The 24364-nt window shown below is 54.0% G+C and overlaps 2 protein-coding genes across 3 annotated transcripts; one reads left to right on the top strand and one right to left on the bottom strand.

Moving 5' to 3' along the window:
* Positions 1–439: 439 nt before the first annotated feature.
* Positions 440–6701, bottom strand: PTGES2 (prostaglandin E synthase 2). The gene is made up of 7 exons (XM_053561391.1): positions 5703–6701; positions 4161–4358; positions 3443–3501; positions 2973–3122; positions 2534–2734; positions 1666–1783; positions 440–1011 (listed from the first exon to the last, which is right to left on the bottom strand). Exons 1-7 carry the CDS (start codon positions 5979–5981, stop codon positions 883–885), a joined length of 1134 nt encoding a protein of 377 aa, XP_053417366.1. The 5' UTR covers positions 5982–6701; the 3' UTR covers positions 440–882.
* A 13207-nt stretch (positions 6702–19908) lies between these two features.
* Positions 19909–23523, top strand: LCN2 (lipocalin 2). 2 transcript variants are annotated; one of them, XM_053561566.1, is made up of 7 exons: positions 19909–20119; positions 20653–20789; positions 21813–21892; positions 22091–22210; positions 22374–22475; positions 23212–23238; positions 23369–23523. In XM_053561566.1, exons 1-6 carry the CDS (start codon positions 19982–19984, stop codon positions 23229–23231), a joined length of 597 nt encoding a protein of 198 aa, XP_053417541.1. In that variant the 5' UTR covers positions 19909–19981; the 3' UTR covers positions 23232–23238; positions 23369–23523. The 2 variants fall into 2 exon arrangements, with proteins under 2 accessions (XP_053417541.1, XP_053417533.1); XM_053561558.1 differs by having other exon boundaries at positions 19912–20119; positions 23338–23523.
* The last annotated feature ends 841 nt before the right edge of the window (positions 23524–24364 follow it).

Raw genomic sequence — 24364 nt, 5'->3', positions numbered from 1 at the left:
GAGCTGGACATCATGCTGTGCATGTGACCTGAGTCTTGTCATAGAACCCTCACAAGTTTACCATGAGGTGAGACTATCCTGCACCACAGGACAAAGGAGGAAACCAAGGCTTGGAGAGTCCCACCACCAAGTGGGTGAAGGGAGACCTGGAATTGGTTGGGCATGGTGGCTCATGCCTGTAATCCTAGCACTCTGGAGGCCAAGGAGGGAGGGAGGACTGCTCAAGTTCAGGAGTTTGAGAGTCCCACCACCAAGTGGGTGAAGGGAGATCTGGACCTGTGCCCACAGTGGTGCCCTGGGTGTGGTGCGGCGTGATGCCCGCCACTCAGCAAGCACCAGGCTGACAGGAGTCAGCACTGGGGCTGATGCAGCCTCGCCCTGAGGCATCCTTGACCAACAGTCCCCGTGTCATGTGGCCACACATAACAGCACCTAGCACTGAAGCAGCAAACCTTTTCTTTATTACAAATGTGACCCAGTCTCAGGGGGCACTTGGGAAGAATCAGAACCAGGGAGAGCCCTGGCTCCCCCTAAACAAACAGTCCTGCTGCCCAGTCGAAGGCAGGAGTCTGGTTTGATTCCCCACACACAAGGTGTATCCAAAGGACAGCCACTGAGAGCCCCAGGAGAAGGCCCAGAGGACAAGGAGGCTTGAGGCATAGCAGAGATGGGAGAAGGAAGTCATCCCTCCTGCCCCTCAGGGCTGTTGCGAATGGAAACTGACCCTGGGCCTTGTCCCTAGCACACCAGGGCCCCAGCAGGCACTCTGTGTTAAAAGCAAGAGGGGGTCGAGGGGTGGGCAAGATGCAGGATGTCCCCTTAACAGACAGCATCACCAGGCGCTGGCCTCTTCCACTGCCTTCCCCCTGTGGGCAGGGACACTCAGTGCACTGGGGACGCCTCTGCGATGGCCTTCTCCACCCGCAGATACCAGGGCTGGATGTGTGTATGCCGCATCAGGTCGTTGAAGGCCTCCAGTCCCTCCATGACACGCAGCACACCGTACACCGCCTGGTGTGGCGGGGAGGAATGTGTTACCATGCTGGGCGGGGACGGGGGCACCCAGGCCACAGACGGACATCAGGCTCTGCCTATCCCCTGCTAGCTGTGTGCCCGGGGCCTGTCACCTCCTCTGTCAGGACCCAATGAAGGGCCAGATTTGTATGAGGGGCTTTGAAGGAAGCTATGGGGAGGCTATGGGTTTTTCCTGCCTCTCCTTGGGAAAAAAGCCCTCCACAACTCCCCTGAAACTGGGGAAAGAGACCCCACCACCCAGCTCCATGATGAAGGCCACTACCTGCAGGACGACTTCAAGAATGGGAAAGGAAGCCAGACCAGTGAGATGCTGGTCCCAGGACTAGAGTCAGCCACATCTGCCTGAGGCTGAAGCCAACTCTGAGAAAAGCAGGACTGACATGGTGATAGGGAGACCCTGGGTCCTGGTAAGGCCACCTAGGCCTTGGGATCCAGCCAGGCCCAAAGCCAATGCTTTCCCTCAACTTGTCAGTTATGAACCAAGATAACTTCTGCAGCTGGGTTTCTGCACTGACAAGATGGCGGCAAATCCTCTGGCAAGATGTGGGCATTGCCTGGGATCTTCCTCACAAATCTGCCCCTCAGGACAGGCCCCTCAGTCTGGGCACCACCCACCACCAGCACACTCACCAGATCAGCAAGGTTTGGCTTCTGGCCCCCCATGAAGGGCCGGTGTTTGCCCACAGCTGCCACCCACTTGTCCGCAGCCTCATAGAGGTCCTCACGAACGTCATCCCTGAGGTGGTGCCTGGGGCAGGAGTGGGGGAAAGTCCATCAGAGGAGCTCCCACCCCAGCCCAGGAGGAAGTGGTGACCCCCCTGGGGAGAGGAGGAAGGAGTGGTGGGGGGTTGGCTCCCCTGGTGAGGGTGTCACAGCCACAGAGGCCTCGGTGAGACGCTGCCCCAGAAGGGAAGATTGTTCAGGAAGGGTAAGAGCCCCAACCATTCGTTGGGCATGGTGGCTCGTGCCTGTAATCCTAGCACTCTGGGAGGCCAAGGAGGGAGGGCAGACTGCTTGAGTTCAGGAGTTTGAGACCAACCTGAGCAAGAGTGAGACCCGTCTCTACTAAAAATAGAAAAATTAGCTGGGTGTTGTGGTCGGTGTCTGTAGTACAGCCTGTAGGCTGAGGCAAGAGGATTATGTGAGCCCAAGAGTTTGAGATTGCTGTGAGCTAGGCTGACGCCATGGCACTCAATTCTAAGGTGATAGAGTGAGACTGCGTCAAAGAAAAAAAAAGCCCTGTGCAAGGAGAGAGAAGCAGAAGGGGCCCGGGTTAGGGCCCAGCCCCAGTGCCCCTGGGTCAGGAGGCAATCAGGGGCTCCAGGTGCAGGCCCTGGCTTGGCTGTTAGCCATAAGGACTTTCTAGACTTCTTTGGGCCTCAGTTTCTCGCCAAGCTCTCAAGGGGTTAGATGGGGTCAGCACAGCTCATCGTACCAGGCGCTTGGGCCAGCAGGTCGCGGTCACACACAGAGACACACTCACGAATTGCACCGTCACCTGCTCTTCAGCCGCTTGCTGATGAGGTACATGGCAGCTGCGCCCATGTACTTAGCCACGGCGCCTTCCACAGCCCCGAACTTGCCCTCACGGACGATGTAGTCAAAAGAGGCCAGGGCCTCAGCAGGCGTGCGGTACACATTGGGGGAGATGAGGTGCACCAGCCAGTCGTCCGCCCACTGCCGCCACTTCATCTCCTCCCTGCACACGGGAAGGACAGAGGGAGGGCCTGGGAGCGGCTGGGAGCAAGTGCCTTCCCAGAATGTACCCACTGTGCAAGCAAGAGGCCGAAGCCTGGGTAGTAAGGACTTTACTGACACTCAACCCAGGTGTGCCTCGGTCTTTCACACGGCCCCTCACTCACAGTGGCTCATCTTCCTCTGGGGCAGACCCTGGCCCTGACCCTGCCCCTGTCCCTGCCCCTGCTGGCCCCACTCACGTCCTCGCCTCTTTTCCACCATACATTTGCTGGGCCTCCTTCTCATCTAGCATGAGCCAGTACTTATTGCAGAACTCGGTCACTTCTTTGCCCTGGTCATTCACAGCCTTCATGGGTGGGTAGTAGGTGATGATCTCTTCCAGTGGCTGCCTTTGGGAGAGAACAGGAGTCTCACCACAACCTCCTCTTATTCCTGTCCAACTTGGCTGACCAACCCACCCTGACCCATGGAGGTTCTCCACCCTCTTACACCAAGAGGGATTTGGGGTAGACACCAGTAGCACTTTCATGATGGAGGGAGATGAGGGGAAGCAAGGAAGTAGAGGGTCTCAGAGTAGGATGCCAGTGGCCCATTCTGGAAATCTAAGCAACAGCTCCACCCTGCACCCAAGTAGAACCTAAGGCGAGGGCTCCAGGGAAGCAGGAAGGGCCAAACACGATGCTGCCTTGGTCTTGGAGGTGCTCCTTACCCTGATACCAGGTAAGTCTTGAGGGCACTGATGATGATAGAGGAGTCATTCAGTTGTTGCTGGAAAAACAGGCTGGTTTTAGGTCAGAGGCAGGAAAGCCCAGGCATTTGGAGGCAGCTGCTCACTGTGGCCTGAGTGCTGTTTGTCCATCCCTGAGGGCTTGCCCCTAATACCACTGCCTGAACAAAGGAGACCCCAGTGTGGCTTACAGGGAAGCTCTGGGGTCAAGGCCCCAGCCACCTCAGCCATCTGGCATCCCATGCACTAAGGGGCAGGTGGCTCCAGGTGCCACATATTAAGTACAAAGCACTGTACCAGGTATCTCCTATCTGCTGTCTCTGCAACACAACGTATTGTATTGACTAATGTTGACTAATGAAGAAAAAAGCCCAGAGGGGCTAAGTGACTTGCCCCAAGTCAAAAAGCCAGTGCATGAGTGAGTCACACCTCAAACCCAGATCACCCTGACTTCAGAACCCAAGTTGTTAGACCCTGTGATGCAGCCTTTCCCAGCCCAGCTGGCACTGGCACTGGCACTGGTGGGAAGGGCGCCTGCATCTGGCAGCCACATGCTGTAACCAGCTACTTTTCTCTCACAACCCTCAGCAGAGGCCTAAGCACCACAAATGCCTTCCATGCAACACAGCAGGGCCAGACTTGGGGACACTCCCAGACAACAATCCAGGACAGGAGGGAAGTTGATTCCCCCAAGGCTCACCAAGTTTTCTCCGTCCTGGGCCATCAGGATGGGCACCTTCCTGTAGGAGGAGAACTTGATCTCAGCCCTTCGCACAGGGTTCACCTCCACCACCTGGTAGGGTAGCGCATGAAAGTCCAGGAATGCCCGGACCTTGCTGCAGAAAGGACACGTCTTGTACTGGTACAGGGTCAGCTGCAGGCGACTGGACAGGGAAATCTGTGGGCAGCAAAGGGAGGTGGCTTCTGATGCCTGGTGCCCCAGGCCCAGTCGCTACCCCCAAGCAACATGTTTCTCAGGGGAGTCTTTTGAGATGACCTTGAGAATATTGGGAGAAATGGGAGGTAGGGAAGGGTCTCAAAGTGTGGACAGGCCAGATTCAAGTCCCCAGCTAGCATGCACTCCAGGCAGGAAGGATCGTCCAGTCTCTAACACTGGACAGACATCTCTCATCCCCCTCCAGTCCCCAGGGGACGCCAGATAGCCCCAGGTGTGTGTGCTCCCACTTGCAGAGCAAGTATTTCAGCTTGGTTGGCTCCCCCCACTCTTCCAACCCCAGGAACTTTGGGGGAGAGGCAGAGCTGGGCTCTGCCAGGCCAGCATCACAAGAGCAGGGTCTATCTCAAATCCCAAAGGAGAGGGCTGTATCTGGGCCCAAGCCCTGCTGCTTGTTCATGTTTGAAAGCCACAGGTGTGATTACTTCCCTCAATGTTAAGAGTGGAAAATGGCTGGACCATGGAGGTGGGGAGGGGGCAGGGACACACAGGGTGCTCTGCTCCCTTTGCACCCATCCCTGCTCCCCTGGGTCCAGGAAAGGGTATCTATGGGAATGGGGTTTGGGGAACAGAGAAGGACTGTGATAGTGCAGAATACAGAGTGCCCCAAGGGCAGGTGAGCCACCACTTGGCAGAGCTCCCTACCTGCCCCTCCCTGTTTTGGGACCTGGAGTCTAAGGGTCATCAGTTCCCTGAAAGTACTACTACTGCTGCTGCAGCTGCTGCTGCTACTAAGTGCGCAAACTTAGTGGGGGGTAGGGGGCGTGAGGGGAGGGAGAAAACGTTTAGAAGCCTGTGAAAGGGGCGCCAGCAATATGCTCCGGGCCGGTAGGTTTGAAACAAACAAATGAACAAACAAAATGGCCAGGCGTTGTGGCAAGCTCCTGTGTCCTAGCTACTAGGGAGGTTGAGGCAAGAGAATCGCTTGAGCTCAAGAGTTTGAGTTGCTGTGAGCTATGACGCCACAGCACTCTACCAAGGGTGACAAAATGAGACTCTGTCTCAATTAAAAAAAAAAAATAGAAGCCTGTGAACGAGGCAAAAATGCCCCCTTAAATCATGATAGAAGAACAATTTTAGGAGAAACAGAACGATTCTAGGTAACGAGCCGGCATCAATAGCGCCCCCATTTTACAGATGAGGACGCTGAGGGTTGGGAGAGTTAAGACCCAGTCACTCCCCCAAGGTCACCATCGAGCAGAAGCGAATCCTGACCCCGCAGGGTCCCAGGAGTCCCGAGTTCGGCGCTGATACAGCTTCCCCATCCACGTCGCGGCCTGGCCTTACCTGCACGCCTGAGTGCTCTGCTCGGAGTTCCTGGAAGTGCAGGTGCCACCGCGTTGTGTGGTACAGACCCAAAGCGCCCCCCAGGGCCAACGCCGCCGCCCCCAGCAGCCGTGAGCTCCCATTACGGGCAGTGACGGCGGGGAATGGGCCGCCCGCCGATCCCGTAAGGCCAGCCTGGCTCTGCATGGGGAACAGTGGCCGCGGGAGGCCGCCCAGCCTCCAGGCAGGGACGCACCGGCCCTGCCACAGCGCCCGCACGGCCCGCGCCGCCTGGGCCATTTTCGCTCTGCCGGCGCCGCGGGCGGGCGCGCAAAACGAAGTCAGCCGCGTCTCAGAGCCCTTAAAGGGCCGGGTCCTTGCCGCAAGGCTGTTAACCCGGGGTGACAGAGATGCCGCCGGGAACAGGTAGCCTCTTAGGGACAGAGCCGTGTGTCCGGCGCCCAGGTTCCAAAAACCCGACAGAGCTGCAAAAGCACATTCGGGGACGCCTGGGTGCCTCTCTCGCCTCCACCTCTGAAGGTGTCTGTGTAACGAGGCTCAGCGGTGACCCTGCCGAGCGCAGGGAGTGTCCACGTGTTGGTCCCTTCCTTGGCCAACTAGCTTGTGGCATGGCCCCTGAGCGGCTGGCTGTCTGTAATACATGCTTAGCCGTTTCTGCTTCAGGCACCCATTCAGAAGAAATTAAATCTTTCCGAGTATCAGGGGAAGGGCCCGGCTTCCAGCCCCTGAAGGCCCCAGAAACGGCCCGACTCGGGCCCACTGGGGTGGCGGCCGCAACTCCGGCTCTTTCTGCCCTCCCGTTCCACTGCACGTTTGTGCTGTGACACGAACCATAAAATTTTCCGGAACCCAGCGGGGTCCTTGGAAACCACGTGTCTCGGATTTCGCTCACGGGGAGCTGTCCACCCGACGGTCCCCAGGGACAGACAATAGAGTAGGGTGACAGGCTTCCCTGCTGCTCTGCCGGGTACGCTCGCCCCACCAAGCTTCTCCACCTGTCCTACTCCGCTGGCAGCCCTGGGACAGCCCCACACACCGCCAAGAAAGGGGGCGGGGCTCGATGAGTGGGCGGAGACCTGGGGAGTGTAGAGGGACTTAGGGGCGGAGACCTCGGGCGGGGGCGGGGCTTAAGCTTGGGCTCAGGTTCCTGTGCGCCACAGAATTCAGCCGCCGCTTCCTCCTTTTTGGCCCCGATTTCACTCCACTGCCTTCACGTTCCCTGCGGCCCTTGCGGCCCCCAAGCCCGCTATGTGGACCCCCAACTGGATCCTGGGCATGCCGCTGGAGGCGGAAACGGAAGGCGAGAACGATGGCTTTGGGGAAGCAGGTGACCCAAGGGGGCTGCTGAAGTGACCTTTGCTTTTCCAGGGTTGCCCTCCTAGGAAGGGGAAACGGGACAGGCCTGGGGGCTTGGAAGAGACTGAAGACTCCCAGAACAGCCCCTCCCCTCCGGGATCCTGACTTACAGGTGCTCTCTCGGATGCAGTGCACCTGCGAGCTGGTCCCTGCACACCTGAGAGTTGTGAGGAGCCAGCCCTGTTTTACAGCTATGACCAGCTTACAAAGCGGCCAATTGCGTGCTTAGGAGTACAGGGCTAGATTCCGGAGAGAGAGAACCCTCAGCTCCCTTCTCACTTTCTCCCGCCTCAACTTCCTCATGTATGAAATAGGCACAATTAGTGTCTCCTGCATTGAGATGTTTCAGGATTGAATGAGAAAACAATTGAGAAAAGGCTGGAAGCCAGTGAGACTAGCGCCTGGGCAGGCCCACCTGGAAGCTAGCTGCTCCATCCTAGCATGGGAAGAGTCATCCTTTGCCACATTTATGAAGGACACCCAATGACCAGCCTCTGTCAGAATACTTGGCAAAGTTCTTTTTCTTTGTCCTGGCCAAGACAACTCTTGGCTTGTGGTCCAGGGCTCATTCTGCCTCACTGCCCTTGGTCCCTGCACTGCTACTTCCTTGATTCACTCTGGCCAGAGATCTCCAATCTGTGGTCAGCACAGACTCAGGCCCCAGGGACTGAGCAACTGGCTATGGCTGAGCTGGATGGAGCTCAAGGACAGAGACTAAGCAAATCTTAGAGGCTAATAGGGTTGGGGTGGCATGGAGCCCAACCTGAGCTGTGAGGCCCCTTTTCCTGCCCATCTCTCTCTCAGCCCTATACTGTCTCTGATTTGTCCCAACCCATCTTCTACCCCAGCCCTATCTCTGTCCCACCCCTTCCCTCTGTCCCCAGCTCCTGGCCTCCTCCCTGACCTTGCTCTGATCCTAGTCCAGCCCTAAGCCCAGGGCTGAGCAAGTGGGCACAGCCTCCCCCACCATGGCCTGGTGAGGGGACAGAGTGCCCCATTCCAGGCTGGCCATTGCTATGGTTTGAATGTATGTGTCTCCCCAAATTTCATATGTTGGAACCTAATATTCAATGTGGTAACATTGGAGGTGAGTCCTTTAAGAGGTGATCAACCCTCATGAATGGGATTAATACTGTTATAAAAGGGCCTAAGGGAACCAGCTAGGCCGTTTTTGCCCTTCCATCTTTTTTGCCACGTGAGGGCACCTTGAAGGTGCCTATGAGGAACAGTCCCTTCCCATGCACTGAACCTGCCAGCACCTTGATCTTGAACTTCCCAGCTTCCAGAACTGTGAGCAATAGATTTCTATTTATAAGTTGGTCTGGGCTCAGCGCCTGTGGCTCAAGTGGTTAAGGCACCAGCCACATACACCAGAGCTGGTGGGTTTGAATCCAGCCTGGACCTGCCAAACAACAATGACGGCTGCAACCAAAAAATAGCTGGGCGTGGTGGCGGGCGCCTGTAGTCCCAGCTACTTGGGAGGTGAAGGCAGGAGAATCGCTTGAGCCCAAGAGTTGGAGGTTGCTGTGAGCTGTGATGTCACGACACTCTACCCAGGGCAACAGCTTGAGGCTCTGCCTCAAATAAATAAATAATAAAAATAAATAAATTGCCTGGTCTGTGATATCTTATTATAGCAGCAGTACAGACCTAGACATCTGGTACAGGTAGGCAGGACCCCAGGTTCTCATGAATGAGAGAATGGAGCCTCTGTCTGGGCAGAATCTGGATCTTGCTATCCCATGAGCCCCATTCTGGGCCATGACTTCTGTGACCTGCCCTTGGTATGTGACTTGGTGGCCGGTCTTATGGACATATTCCCCTCATGGCTCTGTGACTTCATTGCTCCTGGTTTTCCTTCAGTCTCTCTGAACACACTTTCCCGTCTCTTTCTTCCCTCAGCTTCTGCAGCCTGACTCCTAAGAATTAGGTTTTGTATCAGGCACAGTGGGTTCATGCCTGTGATCCTAGCACTCTGAGAGGCCAAGGCAGGAGGATTGTTTGAGCTCAGGAGTTAGAGACCAGCCTGAGCAAGAGCAATACTCCATCTCTACTAAAAATAGAAAAATTAGCCAGGTGTGGTGGTGTGCAGCTGTAGTCCCAGGTACTTGGGAGGCTGAGGCAGGAGGACAATTTGAGCCCAGGGGTCTGGTCTGAGGTTGCTGTCAGCTAGCTTGATGCCATGGTACTACTCCTGCCTGGGTAGCAAAGTGAGAGAGTGAGACTGCCTCAAAAAAAAAAGTTACTGGCAGGGTACAGTGGCTCATGCCTATAATCCCACCACTCTGGGAGGCTGAGGCAGGAGGATCACTTGAGCTCAAGAGTTTGAGACCAGCCTGAGCAAAACCAAGACCCTGTCTATACAAAAAGTAGAAAAAATTAGCTGGGCATGGTGGCACAGGCCTATAGTTCCAGCTACTTGGGGAAGCTAAAGCAGGAGGATCACTGGAGCCCAGGAGATTGCAGTAAGCTATGTTGATGGCACCACACTAGCCCTGGTGACAGAGGGAGACTCTGTCTCAAAAAAAAAGGCTCCTCAGGATTCCATCCTGCCCCCTCTGCCTCTGATCATGGTACACACGCCCATGGCGCCTCTTCCTTCCTCTCTTTTCTGTCACACATGTGTCCCGAAGACCCCAGCCTTTGGCTTCAGGTCAGCCTATCCTAACTCCAGGCCTGGGTTTCTGCTACCTCTGGAACAGCGAGCATGTCCCCCAGACATCCCCCCCTCAGTGCAGGCACAACCACCCAACCCGCCATCTTCCTCACCTGGCCATATTCTTGTCTTTTGCTCCTGCCACAGTCACCCCTCCTGCCAGCCTCTGTTAGCCCCTCCACCGCTCCCTGGCACTGCTCTGCCACTCCTGCTGACCCTGCCAACTCCCCCTCCTTAACACCCAGGAAGGTGCCCCGTGGTCTCTTAGCTGGGCCAGAACCTACTGAAGGGATAAGTGACAAAATTAATCACATTGAGTGAAAGAGGTGAGGCAGCAAAGAGTATGTGCCATGCGGTTCCGTTCACAGAGGTAACATGAACTATTCACTATGGTGGCAGAAACCATGTTGCTGGTCACCTGGGGTAGGGACAACAGTGAAGAAGAGGTTAAGGCAATGGTTCTCAACCTGTGGGTCTCAACCCACAGGAACTGCATTAAAGGACTGCAGCATTAAGAAGGCTGAGAACCAGTGGGTTAAGGGAAGGATTACAGAGGGCGGGAGGGGTCCTCAGGGACCAGGAGCATGTTCATCATCTAGATTGTGGTGTTGGTTTTGTGAGCATTTATTGATGTCAAAACTTACCAATTGCTCAAAAACCACAATGAAGAGGGTATGTCAGAAGGACTCAGGAGCTCCCAGTGGCTAAAGTCAAAACAATCTGAACAAAATAAAGTAGTATTGGGTTATGACCGAAGGTATAAAATAAATATCCATGCATCTGTCAAAAAACAAAATTAAGACAAATTGGGCGGCGCCTGTGGCTCAGTCGGTAAGGCGCCGGCCCCATATACTGAGGGTGACGGGTTCAAACCTGGCCCCGGCCAAACTGCAGCCAAAAAATAGCCAGGCGTTGTGGCGGGCGCCTGTAGTCCCAGCTACTCGGGAGGCTGAGGCAAGAGAATCGCTTAAGCCCAGGAGTTGGAGGTTGCTGTGAGCTATGTGAGGCCACGGCACTCTACCGAGGGCCATAAAGTGAGACTCTGTCTCTACAAAAAAAAACATAAGACAAATTAAGTTGCAAGATCTTCACTGGCTTTTATTTACAATTCTAGAGCCAGGCAAAACCTTGTTCTGTAAAATATTTTGATGAGCCTAGCAGGGGTTTTATAGACAGATAAGGGCTGAGCAAAGTAGAAACAGAACAAAAAGCAGATTGATCATTTCAAAGTTATTTCCTTGTAAAGGTTAAAGCCAATACCCTGGCTTGTTTGGGTATTTGGCTTTTGTTTCTCACTCTCCTGATTCTCAGAAGGTTAGCTAAACAATTTAATTTAAGCTTGGTGATGGGGAATTTCAGCATGAGTGATTCCATTCTGGTTTGGTCTGTTGGGCCTAGTGCAGGGGCTCAGTCTAAACCAATGGTCTCCTATCAGTTTTATTTGACAAGTCCATAATAATATAAATAAGTGATCAGATAAATAAATAAACAAATGAAGAAAAAACAAATCCCTTGCAGAATTCCAAGTAATTTCCATAGATTCTCTGCCCACAGGAGATGGAGCAAAACTCCCCACTCCTTGGGTGTAGGCTGTATATTGTGACTTCCTTCCAAAGAGTACTGTGTTGGGTGGTGCCTATGGCTAGAAGGAGGAGGGTGCTGGCCCCATATGCTGGAGGTGGTGGGTTCAAACCCAGCCCCAGCCAAAAACTGAAAAAAAAAAAAAAAAGAGTACGGTGTCAAAAGGAATGATAAAGGAATAACTTTATAGGGAGAAACCTAACAAATGCACCCCAGCCAGGTGATCAGGTCACCGTCAACAGTGTAAGTCCTGTTGATTGTGAGAGCAAGTAAGTTAGCCTTGAGATGGTGTGATGGAAATGGCACTTTACCTCTGTGGTCTTTCTCCCTAAAACCTGTCACAGCTATAGAAAAACTATAGCTGTCAAGAAAAATCCAGGTGAGGATTTTTCAGTGGCTCATGCTTACAACCCTAGCACTCTGTGAGACTGAGGCAGGAAGATCACCTGAGCTCAGGAGTTTAAGGCCAGCCTAAGCAAGAGCAAGACCTGTTTCTACTAAAAATAGAAAAATTAGCCAGGTGTGGTAGTGGGCACCTGTAGACCCAGCTCCTCGGGAGGCTGAGGCAGAAGGATTGTTTGAGCCCAGGAGTGCGAGGTTGCTGTGAGTTGGGCTGATGCCATGGCATTCTAGCCTGGGCAACAGAGTGAGACACTCTCTCAAAAATAAATAAGGAGGCTGGGCGCCTGTGGCTCAAGTGGCTAAGGCGCCAGCCATGTACACCTGAGTTGGCAGGTTCAAATCCAGCCCAGGCCTGCCAAATGACAACTGCAACCAAAAAATAGTCAGGCATTGTGGCGGGCATCTATAGTCCCAGCTACTTGGGAGGCGGAGGCAGGAGACTCGCTTGAGCCCAGGAGTTGGAGGTTGCTGTGAGCTGTGACGTCACAGCACTCTACCCAGGATGACAGTTTGAGGCACTGTCTCAAATAAATAAATAAATAAGGAAAGAAAGAAACAGAGAAAGACGGGTCCGGGCACAGTGGCTCATGCCTGTAATCCTAGCACACTGGGAGGCCAAGGTGGTGGATCACCTGAGCTCACAGGTTCAAGACTAGCCTGAGCCAGAGCAAGACCTTGTCTCTAAAAATAGCCGGGCATTGTTCTGGGTGCCTCTAGTCCCAGCTTCTCAGAGGCTGAGGCAAGAGGATCACTTGAGCCCAACAGTTTGAGGTTGCCATGAGCTATGACGCCACAGCACTCTACTGAGGGTGACAAACTGAGACTCCGTCTTCAAAAAAAAAGAGAGAAAAAGAAGAAAAGAGGGAAGAAAGAAAGGAAGAGAAGTGAGGAAGAAAATGAAGGAAAATCCCACATTGGCAGGGACATCAAAACCAAGGAAAGTCTGAGGCACTGTCACAGCCAAGAGGAGCCTAAAGAGACAACAATGAAATGTAATGTGACATGAATCCTATGTACTCAATTTTGATATGAGGACAATTAATGACAATTAAGGTTATGGGGGAGGGAAGCAGAAAGAGGGACGGAGGGAGGGGGGTGGGGCCTTGGTGTGTGCCACTCCTTTTGGGGGCAAGACATAATTGCAAGAGGGCCTTTACCTAACAATTGCAATCAGTGTAACCTGGCTTATTGTACCCTCAATGAATCCCCAACAATAAAAAAAAAAAAAAAGAAATGTAATGTGGTCTCCTGGGTGGGATCCTGGGACAGAAATGGGGCTCTAGGAAAAAACAGGAAATCTGGAGAAAGTACAGATTTGGTTAATAATAATGTATCAATATTGGTTTGTTAATTGTGTCAAATGTACTATCCTCATGTAAAATGTTAATAGAGAAAGCAGGGCGCAGAGTATAGGGGAAATCTGTACTGTCCTCACAATTTTTCTGCAAATCTATAACTATTCTTATAATAAAAATTTATTTTTAAAAAACATCACATTGTAGGGCGGTGCCTGTGGCTCAAAGGGGTAGGGTGCCAGCCCCACATGCCGGAGGTGGTGGGTTCAAACCCAGGCCCGGCCAAAAACTGCAAAAAAAAAAAAAAATCACATTGTGCACTTTGAACATGAGCAGTTTTTTGCATTGTTTGGTGTTGTCTTTATGTAGAGATTTGGGTTTTTTTGTTTGTTTTTTAATGTTTTTTCTTTTCTTTTTTTTTTTTTTTTTTGCAGTTTTTGGCCAGGGCTGGGTTTGAACCCGCCACCTCTGGCATATGGGGCCGGCGTCCTACCCTTTTGAGCCACAGGCACCACCCCTACATAGAGATTTGTTAACAGATTCAATTTCTGTAATAATTATAGAGTGACTCGGACTTTTTTTCCTTCAATCTATTTTGTTATAATTTGCTGGAATTTTTCCCATTTTATTATTTATAACATTGTATCATAGGACACAAGTGAACAACAGTATGAACAAAAAACGGGACATAACTATAAAGTCTATAGACAAAGGGATAGTGAGAGAATGCTAGAATCTTCTTGTCTTGAGAAAGTTTTTCCAAATTTCTATTTTACTAGTCTTTTCCAAGAGTCACCTTTATGGCTTTTTTTTTTTTTTTTTTGGCCGGGGCCGAGTTCGAACTCGCCACTCTCGGTATATAGGGCCGGCGCCCTACTTACTGAGCCACAGGCGCTGCCCAGCTTTTGGCTTTTATATTCCTTTCTATTTCATTGATTTCTTCTCTCTCTTTTTTTTTTTGAAACAGTTCTCACCCTGTCACTCAGGCTGCTGGGTGCAATGGAACAGTCAGTCACAGCTCACAGCAACCGAGAACTCCTGGCCACAAGTGCTCCTCCTGCCTCAGCCTGCTGAGTAGCTGGGCCTACAGGCATGAGCTACCATGCCCAGCCGATTGCTTCTATTTATTTTCTCCTTCCATTTTCTTTGGATTTATTCTGTGGTTTCTTTCTTTCTTTCTGCTTTTTTCTTCTTTTTTATTTAATTTGAGGCAGAATCTCACTCTGTCACCCTGGGTAGAGTGCTATGGTATCATAGCTCACAGCAACCTCAAACTCTTGGGCTTGAGCAATCCTCTTGCCGCAGTCTCCCAAGGAGATGGTACTAAAGGTGCCAGCCACAATGGCCAACTAGTTTTTCTATTTTTAATAGAGATGGTGTCTGTCTCTTGCTCATGAGCTCAAGCAATCCACCCACCTCAGCCTCCCAGAGTGCTAGGATTATGTGCCCAGCCCTGTTTTGTGGTTTCTTTTCTGAATTCTTACTTTGGACCCTGAGCCCATAACTGTCTTATTCTAAAACACATCTTTTAGGCTGTAAATGTCCCTTGTTTGTTGTGAGCCCAACAGGACACGAAGAGGCAGCTTCCTGATGTCTCTGGCTGGAGGGAGTGCCAGTGTTCAGACTGCTCTTCAGCCAGGATTGCTTTTCAGAGGGACCCTCTGGAAGGTCTACTCAGGCCACAGGATGACCAAGCACTCCTGCCTACCCCTGGGAAGTGGCAGCTTCTCCAAGCAGCCCCTCTCCACCATCCACCAGGGGCAGATCCATGGCACTTGCCTTTAGACTTTTCCTGACCCAAGCCCAGTCCACAAATGCCAAGGTGAGAAGTCAGCCTGCCTTCTCTGTGACTCTCCCCGTGTCCCTCACTGGGCAGGTGGTGGGAAATGGCCCTTCCTTGCCCCTGCTTCTAGTGAGACTTAGCCGTAGAAGGGGAGAGGCTCTGCCCAGGGATGGAAGGACCCCTGAGGACCTCAAATAGCAGGCAAGGCCCTCTTGGTGTCTCATGACACACATAGCATGTGGGAGGGGGCATGCTTGGTACATACTCGGGAGCCTGTGGGTACCCTGAGTTAACACCAGAAGGACGCTGGTGGGAGAAAGGCAAGGCTCCTACCTTCCAGCCCTGAACCTGCCTGAGACACAGCTGGACTCTGTAGCTCCTCCACCCGGGCGGCTGGGGGCTCTCTGAGCACCTGGCTGCAGCTCCCTGCACAGGGCAGCCACCTGTGGCCCCAGTCGCCCCCGGAGATGAACCCAGTCTTGCTGGGAGCAGGCCTAGTGTGGTGGCCCAGAACAGGGGGAAACTGAGGTGTGGAGAGAACAGGTTTGTGTGGGTCAGTCCCCTTCTACCACACAGAAAAAGTGGAGACAATGGTGGGCTGAATAATGGCCCTGGAAGATATTTGTGTAAATGATTAATGTAAAAACTTTGTGTGGAAAAAAATGTTTGTGGATGTGATTATGTGCATTGCTCTCTTCAAAAGCAAATAAACTATATTTTTTCCTTTCTTGAAGAGTGACAGTATTCTCATTCCTGGTTCACGACACAATGCACAGTATGTTCTTTTTTCAAATTTCTAGGAGAAGAATAAAATTATTTTTATGTTTTAGAGACAGGGTCTTGCCATGTTGGCCAGTCTGGCCTCAAATTCCTGGGCTCAAAAGATCTTCCCACTTCAGCCTCCCAAGTAGCTGGGACTACAGGTGGGTGCCACCTTGCCCAGCACCGAAGATTAAAATTATTTTCACAACTCACTATATTTAAATAGTAGAAGACAGATACTGTGGACTAATGATTGGCCTTTCCCCTTTCCCTCCTCCTTTCCCTCCCATCATTCCACTTAGATGAGGAGGTGACCCAGATTACCCAGGTGGGTCCTAAATGTCAGCACAGGCAGAGGGAGGTGACACATGAAGTGGAGGAGGCCACATGAGGACAGAGACGGAGATGGGGCCACAAGCCAGGACATCTGGGAGACCCCTGGAACGATGCCCTGGCGCGTCACAGGAGACTGGCCCAGCTGCACTCCGGGAATTTCCGATACTGAACTTTTGGTCTTCAGAGTGTGTTGTTTTAGGCCAATAAGGTTGTGGTAATTTGTTGCAGTAATTTGATGATTTGGGAAGTTCTCAGCCTCTCCAGATTGCAGAAGATATTAACTGTACGAAACTCACTGTTAAGAAAGTGAGCTTTTAAGGGAAGCCACAGGAGACCTGTGGACATGGAGAAGGCAGGGGCCCCAGGGTGTGGGGAGGAACTGGCCTGAATGGAGGGAACCCAGCAGCAATGGGAGGTGGTAGCATGAAATGGGGGTCCCAGGAATGTCAGGAGGAAGGAGCCCAGGACAGAGAGAGACCTGGCACCATGGGGAGGTGGCCCAGGACAGGGGGACCCAGGCTGAACTCCTAGGGAGGGGCAATGGGGCTGCAGTGACCGTGGGGGAGGCGTGAGAGACTCTGGGCCCAGTAAAACACACTGAGACTTGTGCCTTATGGCCTCCAGCTTGGCCATCATGCTCACACAGAGGTGTCCCACCCCAGAGATGATTCCAGGAGTCATGGGAGGAGGCCAGGGCGTGGTCCTTCCTTCAGCCCAAGGTCTGGGCCACTAAGCCCTGTTCCTAGACACTCTTCTCCGCAGACTGCTGACCTGAGCCCCCTGAGAACTGGGCTAATGAGGGACAGTGTCCAGGCCAAGGGTAGGTGTTCTCTGTGGCTTGATCTTCTCTGCTCCTTACACCCTCCTCTCAGCCCCCTCACTCCACCCTCTGCCAGCCCAGATCAGTCCCTTCTCCTTCTGGATGTGAACACACTCCCTTCAGAGCCAGACCTGGGTCCTCGCTTCCTGTCCCAGCTTTGTTCAGGCCTCCTCCCAGAGAGGGAGGCTCAGTCACAGACACCTCCTGTCCAAAATAAATACTTGGTGCCAAGAGGGAGCTGGAGCTAGGACCCCAATCCTCCTCCACCTCTGGGATAAGTGGGAAGGCCCAGGGGGTCACATTCCTGTCAGTCATAGCCCCTGTGGTGCAGCAGGGGAAGGCCCAGGCAGGAGCCTGAGCGCCAGGTTTCTAGACCCAGGACATCGCCTCAATATCAGGTCTCTTGAACCAACCCTTCCCACACCCACTACCCTGTCCTCTATGCTGGGCTCTCAGGGCACAGAGAAGACACAGACTTTCAGGAGAGCCAGACCTGTTCTCTCACACTCCACTTTTGATGGTGTCCAGCAGAGGTCAAGCCAAGGGCCTGGGTAGCGGGGAGTGTAGGATAACCCAGAAGTTACCACAGGGAAGATGTGGGGGGCTGCAGAGCTGGGAGGAGCGAGGTCTGGAACAGCAACAAGACTGTGCCAGGTAGAGGCCTATGAGGTGGTGCCCACTGCCAGCTCCACAGGGGTCTAACATGCACCCTCTACCTGCTGGATGGCTGTCTCTGCCCCTGTGGTTACTGTGGGCCCTCTTGCCCACACAGAAGTCCAGGCTCTGGAATGAACAGCAGGAGCACCATCTAAGGGGATAACTGGGCCAGGCACCTGAGTGCCAGAACCAGGAGACCGGCTTGAGCCAGACCTCAAGGAGCAGGGCCTACTTCCCCCTGTCCAGTGGACCCCAAGGCCTCACCAGAGTTGGAGCCCAGTGAGTGCATTAGGGGGAGGGATAGAGAGCTGCCTTTCAATTTTTCCACAGACAGGGTCCCCATCAGGTGGAAGGGATAGGAGATCCCCGAGGGCCCCTGATTAACCTGGCATGAGAGATGGGCAATGGGGTTGGAAAGTGCTTCTGGAAACAAAAGACTCAACCCAAGACTCTATAGGAACAAGCACCCAACACCAAGGAGCCCTTCCTGCTCTTGGGTATTTGTGGATAGGGTGCCCAGCCCGGACCTGCCGTGACCAAGGATTGCCAACCCGTGGACACCAAGAGTTCCTGTGACCATGACTAGGCCTCTGGGGGCTCCTCCCAGGTATGGCCCCGGCTCTGACATGCCTGCCTAGTCAACTTTCTGCCCAGCCTTCAAACAAGGCAGAAGGTCAGCCATTCATAGCTGGACTGAACACTGCTCACAAGCTTCTAGAAACCAGACCCAGGGGTCAGACTAGATTCCTGAGATGTAAGAACCGCAAGGGAACATCTTGATCTTGAACATTTCTGAGCTCAAGCAATCCTCCCGCCTCAGCCTCCCAGAGTGCTAGGATTACAGACATGAGCCACTGTGCCTGGCTGGATCCTTTTTTATTTTTTTCTGAGACAGTGTCTTGCTCTGTCACCCAGGCTGGATTGCAGTGGTGCCATCATGGCTCACTGTAACCTCCAACTCCTAGGCTCAAGAGAGCTTCCTGCCTCGGCCTCCTGAGTGGCTGAGACTGAAGGCATGACCACCACACCCAGCTAATTATTGTATTTTGTTGGAAACGAGGTGTTGTTATGTTGTCCAGGCTCATCTCGAACTCCTGACTTTAAGTGAACTTCCCACCTCTCCCTCCCAAAGTGCTAGAATTATAGGTCCTATGCCCAGTCAGATTTGAGGATACATTTTTTTTTTGAGATGGAGTCTCATGATGTTGCCCTCGGTAGAGTACCGTGGCATCACAGCTCACAGCAACCTCCAACTCTTGGGCTTAGGCGATTCTCTTGCCTCAGCCTCCCGGGTAGCTGGGACTATAGGTGCCCACGACAACGCCCAGCTATTTTTTTTTGTTGTTGCTGCAGTTTGGCCGGGGCCGGGTTCAAACCTGCCACCCTCTGTATATGGGGCCAGCGCCCTACTCACTGAGCCACAGGTGCCGCCCCTGAGGATACTTTTTAAAGTCAGAGTAGGTGTGGAGCCCCTGAGGCTGGGAGCAAGGGTAAAAGGTGGGAAAATGGAGGCTTTGGAGGGAAAGGCTGGCCACTGGTGCCTCTGGAAGGAGGGGCTTTAGTGGCAACATCATTCCCTACAATTTTGTTCCCTTGCCTCCTGCCCTATCATCGCTTAGATGGAGGGGCAGGACCCAAGGGGATGGGGGAGCCTCTCTTGTACCTGACCCCCTATTTTTTTTTTCAGTATCTTGGCTGGGGCTGGGTTTGAACCACCACCTCCAGCATATGGAGCCAGCGCCCTACCCCTTTGAGCCACAGGTGCCGCCTGGTACCCCCTATTTTCAAAGACAAATCCTTACACTCCTTGTAACCCAAAGCACCTGGTGTCCAGAGCAGGAGGATAGAACCTGCCTTCCCCTCCCCCACCAATCCCTTTGACCCAGGGCAAGGGCTGGCCTGCATCGTCTGCCACCAAGGCTCCACAATGAGCTGGGATTGTAGCCTCAGCACCCAGCTATGTCCAGCAGCCACATCTGTGGTCCACGTGCCCAGCTTGGGGCCTCTACCTACTAGGCTCCCAGGAGAGGCTGCGTTGTTGCCATCCACTCCTGCACTTGGGGCATGGACCTCACCCTATGCCAGGGCCTGGCATGGGGCTCCTATTCCTTCTTGTCCATGCTCAGCTGCCCAACCCTTCCCTGATCCTTACAGGAACAAGGAAACAGCACATATCTGTGGGAGGCAGTGGTAGCTCCCGCCCTGTGCTGGGGCTGGGCAGGGGCTCCTGGAGGTCAGACATGACAGCTATTTCCTGGATCAGGGCCACTGCCCATTAGAGGAAGGGAATCCCTTGCGGAATGCACAGTGCGAGTCCTTGTTCCTGCAGAGGTTTAGAACACTGGGAAGATCCCCTGCTCTCCCCTCCAGGCCTTCTTGTCCTTCCGTCTTGCAAAATCCTGACCAGGGGAAGAAAAGGGTAGAAATCTCGCCAAGTGTTACAGCAGGAATTGCTGACAATTGCCTCACCTTCCTGGATTTGGCAAAGGATGAATCACTCCACCCGGGGTTAGGCAAGCAGCCAGGTGGGCCCATAAATAGGATCCCCAAGCAAGCCTCCTCATTCTCCTCCTCCCTCACCTCTGCCAGCCAGCAGCTTCCCAGAGTGCCTGCTTCTTCTGCCCTGAAACCATGCCCCTAGGTGTCCTGTGGCTGGGCCTCACCCTGCTGGGGGCACTGCAGATCCAGGCCCTGGACTCTACCCCAAACCTGATCCCAGCCCCACCCCTGACCAGGGTCCCTCTGCAGCCAAACTTCAAGGATGACCAGGTAAGGGGCCTGGAGGGGGCACCTGCAGGGAGGGCCTGAGGAAGAGGGGGAGCAGAGGAGAGGAGAGGTGAAGACACTGAGGAGTGTTAGGTAGGACGGTGGGACTCAGGGAGTCCAGGGCCCAGGCTGCAGCTCCCCTGGCACCTGGGTCCCCTGATGGAAGCCACGTAAAATGCTCTGATTTCCACCCCATCTCAGGGTCACCTGACCACCCCTTGTCTCTCACAACCCCCCCTTACCTATGCAAGGTGGAAACATCTTTAGTCCTGTACAGATGAGAAGACTAAGGCTCAGGAAGATCCACCAGCCACTTCCCCAGAGTCACCCCTGGCCCTGCCAGACTTAAGGCTGCCTCCTCTCCCAGGGTTTCTTCCCAGCCTGACAGCCTCTGGCTTTGGCCAGCTTCATCAGCACAAGCCCAGTTAGAGGGCTCCTAGTTCTAGGCCAGGCTGTCCAGAGGTGCAGCAGAGACAGAGTAAAGGGGTGGCTCCTAGGGCCAGTCCTGGGCTCTGCTCACCACAAGCTCCCTGCAGTTCCAGGGGAAGTGGTACGTGGTAGGCCTGGCAGGGAATGCAATTAACAAAGAAAAAGAAGGCAAGTTTACAATGTACACTACCACCTATGAGCTGAAAGAAGACCACAGCTACAACGTCACCTCCACCCTGCTCAGGTAAGAAACACAACCTCCCTGGGGTCTGAGAGGCAGACTTATGTCACCCCCCAAAGACTGGCCAAGGCTGAGACATCCTGTCATTCGCCCAGTGTCCGTGCTGAATTCATCTATTTGTTCATTCCTTCCTCTGTTCATTAGAACAACATTTATGGGTCACTTCAGCTCAAACACACACAGACAGTAGTGGGGAAACATATGCACTGTGGTTAGAAAACAAGACAGGGGTTCAGCACCCGTAGCACAGTGGCTATGGCGCCAGCTATATACACCGAGGCTGGTGGATTGGAACCGGGCCCAGGCCAGCTAAACAACAAAGACAACTGCAACAAAAAATAGTCGGGCGTTGTAGTGGGCACTTGTAGCCCCAGCTACTAGGGAGGCTGAGGCAAGAGAATCGCTTAAGCCCAAGAGTTTAAGGTTGCTGTGAACTGTGACGCCACGGCACTCTACCAAGGGCAATGTAGTAAGACTCTGTCTCAAAAAAAAAAATAAAAATGAGAGACAAGAAAAGAAAGGGCAGGTTGGGGATCTCAGCCCTGGGGTGCCAGGGAACAGGTGGGACTTGGGGGACTGGTTTGGTCCAAGAGCTGGGGGAGTGCTTGGCATGGAGCAGACCTGAACCTCAGTGGCAGAGCCATCACCCAGGTGCAGAGAGAGAGGAAGCTAGATAAGAATTGGGATAAGTGCTGAGGGAGGAGACCGTGTGTGGGGAGGCCACCCAGGGAGGCAGCTGGAGGAGGGAAGGGCAGTTGGTGCTATGCTAAGGGTCTGAGCAGGGTCCAGTGGTTTGGGGCAGTGAACAAGGAGGGACAGCCAGGGAAGATGAAGAGGGAAAGGCCAGAGCCCATCTCAGCTGGAGGCCTCTGCTCAAGGGCAGAAGGGAGATGGGGGATGGGCTGTTGTGACTTGGGCTGGATTGGGGGTATCTGAGTCCTGCTGCAGCTCCAGCCCCAATCTCGCCCAGCCCAGGTCTAAGCTTACACCGTGTCCCCTCTCATTGCCCATCTCTTGCTTCCACAGGAATGGGAACTGTGACTACTGGATCAGAACTTTTGTCCCAAGCTCCCAGCCAGGCCAGTTGACCCTGGGCAACATTGAGCGTAAGTCCTGAGTGAGGTGGGGCCTTGGGAGTGGGGCTCCAGGGGGCAGGGTGCTTCTGGAAGGGGCATGGACATCCCTGGCCCCTTACACAGGTGCCATTCTGAGGGGAGAAAGCCATGCTGATGGGCTGGGAGAAAGGGGACAGTTCCCTTCTCCCAGCCAGGGCAAGGCCAACCCCTCACTGTCCACACCTGCAGGGTACCCTGGAGTACAAAGCTACACTGTGCGGGTGGTGGCCACCAACTATGACCAGCATGCGACAGTGTTCTTCAAGAAGGCATTCAAGAATGAGGAATACTTTAAGACCACCCTCTATGGTAGGTCCTCCTCCACCCCATAGGGGACTGGGATCCCGACCTCACTTGTACCAATTCCACTCTAAAGCTCCAGGTGGCCAGGGGTATAGTCATTTCCAAGCCCCTCCAGGAGGAAGGGATCTGAGGCCTTGTTCACTCATTCAACTGGCCACCTTGGTCACAGGGAGAACTAAGGAGCTGCCCCTTGGACTGAAGGAGAATTTCATCCGCTTCGCCAAATCTCTGGGCCTCACAGACAACCACATCATCTTCCCTACCCCAATCGGTAATGGCAAGCTGGGAAGAGGGTACATGGGGACTGTCCAGGCCTGATGCTGCTCCACCAGGAAAAGTGGGAGAGGAGAGACTCTGTCCCCTGCTTCAGTCACAAGAAGGGTGGATGGTCCAGGAGCTCCATGGGAGACACTTTGGGTTCAAGAAGACCATGCTCCTCCCCCAGGGTTCCAGGCCCCAAGTGCTCCTCTCCAGCAGTTTTGGCGGGACCCCCCCAGATGAGGAACCAGACCCAGTCTCACTGCCCTGGGCCACCTCCTCCTCTTATTCCCAGGCCCTTGTCCTGGCCCACCTCCTTTCCATGCTCTGGGTCTTGCTCATCATTGACTTGGGCAATGTCCTTGACTTTAGGAGGCCTGACCTGGGCAGGAGGCTCTATCCAGGCCCCTCAGAGAGCCACCAGCCTCCCTAAGGGAAAATATACAGGAGGCCTGGGTGCCTCAGCAGCCACGTGGCTGAGCCTCACTTGCCTCCCCAGGAGAACAGTATCTCCCAGGGTCTTTCTCCTGCATCCCCTGCCCTGTCATTGGCCTCTCTGATGCCCCATCCCTGAAAGGACTCCCCAGATCTCTTACAACATGGTCCAGGTTGCCCACAGGCAGTGCCAAGGTCCTGGCCGTCATGGATCTCTCACACACATGCACACGCACACCCACGCATGCATGCACACATGCACACATACATACACGCACAGGTTGCCTGTTCTGATGGACTTTCTCCCTCCACAGACCAGTGCATCGATGACTGAGTGCTCAGTGAGTACGGCTGGAGAGGGCTGAGGGGGCCGGGGTCTGCCTTTTCTCCTCCCCTGCCTTAGCACTGCTGCCACCTTCACTCCATTGTGCCTCCCGAAGATGCCTCCTCTCTCTCCAACCTTCTCTCCAGTGTCTCCCTCTATCCAGCGTGCTGCCAGCTGCCCCACCAGCCACAATGCCGGTGAGAGCTGGTAGAGTCCTCTCCCAGTGTGCTGAGCCAGCTGCCCCCAGGCCGTCCTGCTGATGGAGCCCCATCTCCCTGCTAAATAAACACATGAGCTCTGACCTCCAGTCTGTGCTCCTTGACCCCTGGGCTGTGGGGAAGGGGAAGGGCAAGGGGAGCTCACGCCAGAATCACTCCCAGGAACCGCACTCCCCAGCAAGGGATGAAAGCCACAGAACCAGGAAGTTTGGGCTGCAAAGTAAAGGTGTTCCCATCATCCCCACCAGCCCTCTCACAGCTGACTGCCCAGAGTCCTCCCTACACAGATTAATGTCACGCTCCCTCTTGCTATGACCCAGGGCCCAGCCCCAGAGCAGCAGCAACCCTCACTTGCCCCTGCCTGAGGGTGCCAGTCAGGCACAGATACCGAAGGACTGCACCTCATGCCCACACTTGGCCACCTGCAACACGGCCCAGAGCAGCAACACAGCCAGGGCCAGGAGCTGGAGGGGCCTGGGGATGGGTGTAAGGTGCAGTGACCCCCGACCCACCAGGCCACAGCCAGGACAAGAGGTGGGTGGCCATAGCCAGGACAGGAGGTACACAGTGGGTAGGGCAAAGGCATTCATAACTCGAGGCTATTCCAGGCAAAGAAGGTCACAGGGGAGGTCCTTCGTTCCTCTGCCAGCTCCTTGGGACCCAGGGCTTGACCATGTTGATCCTGTTCAGATTGTTGTCCTCACCCTACACCTCCCCTGTGATGACCTCCTGACCACCTGGCAGATGTATTCTGAAGCCAGGACCAGGCCAGGGGAAGGAGGGATGTGTTGCCAGGAACCCAGATTCCCAGGAGATGTGAGGGCTCTGAGCCTGCACCCATCATTTGGTGGGGCCTGTGTCAGGCCTGACAAGCCCCTGTCCTCCCATTGGCCACAGCTGCAGCCTCCCCAGGTCTGCACCACA

Source organism: Nycticebus coucang, chromosome 2 (assembly GCF_027406575.1).
Source record: "Nycticebus coucang isolate mNycCou1 chromosome 2, mNycCou1.pri, whole genome shotgun sequence".
NCBI lineage: Eukaryota > Metazoa > Chordata > Mammalia > Primates > Lorisidae > Nycticebus > Nycticebus coucang.
The sequence above is the reverse complement of the archived record's forward strand: the minus strand, read 5'-3'. Positions and strand labels throughout refer to the sequence as shown.

What these genes read in the sequence shown, in the direction of transcription:
- PTGES2 (XM_053561391.1), bottom strand. Translation starts at nt 5,981, where the DNA reads ATGGCCCAGGCGGCGCGGGCCGTGCGGGCGCTGTGGCAGGGCCGGTGC. An exon ending in CAGAGCACTCAGGCGTGCAG is followed by an intron (nt 4,359 to 5,702) that starts GTAAGGCCAGGC and finishes TGCTGCCCACAG; the next exon opens with ATTTCCCTGTCCAGTCGCCT. An exon ending in AGCCAAACCTTGCTGATCTG is followed by an intron (nt 1,012 to 1,665) that starts GTGAGTGTGCTG and finishes CCGCCACACCAG; the next exon opens with GCGGTGTACGGTGTGCTGCG.
- LCN2 (XM_053561566.1), top strand. Translation starts at nt 19,982, where the DNA reads ATGCCCCTAGGTGTCCTGTGGCTGGGCCTCACCCTGCTGGGGGCACTG. An exon ending in GTCACCTCCACCCTGCTCAG is followed by an intron (nt 20,790 to 21,812) that starts GTAAGAAACACA and finishes TTGCTTCCACAG; the next exon opens with GAATGGGAACTGTGACTACT. An exon ending in CATCTTCCCTACCCCAATCG is followed by an intron (nt 22,476 to 23,211) that starts GTAATGGCAAGC and finishes CTCCCTCCACAG; the next exon opens with ACCAGTGCATCGATGACTGA.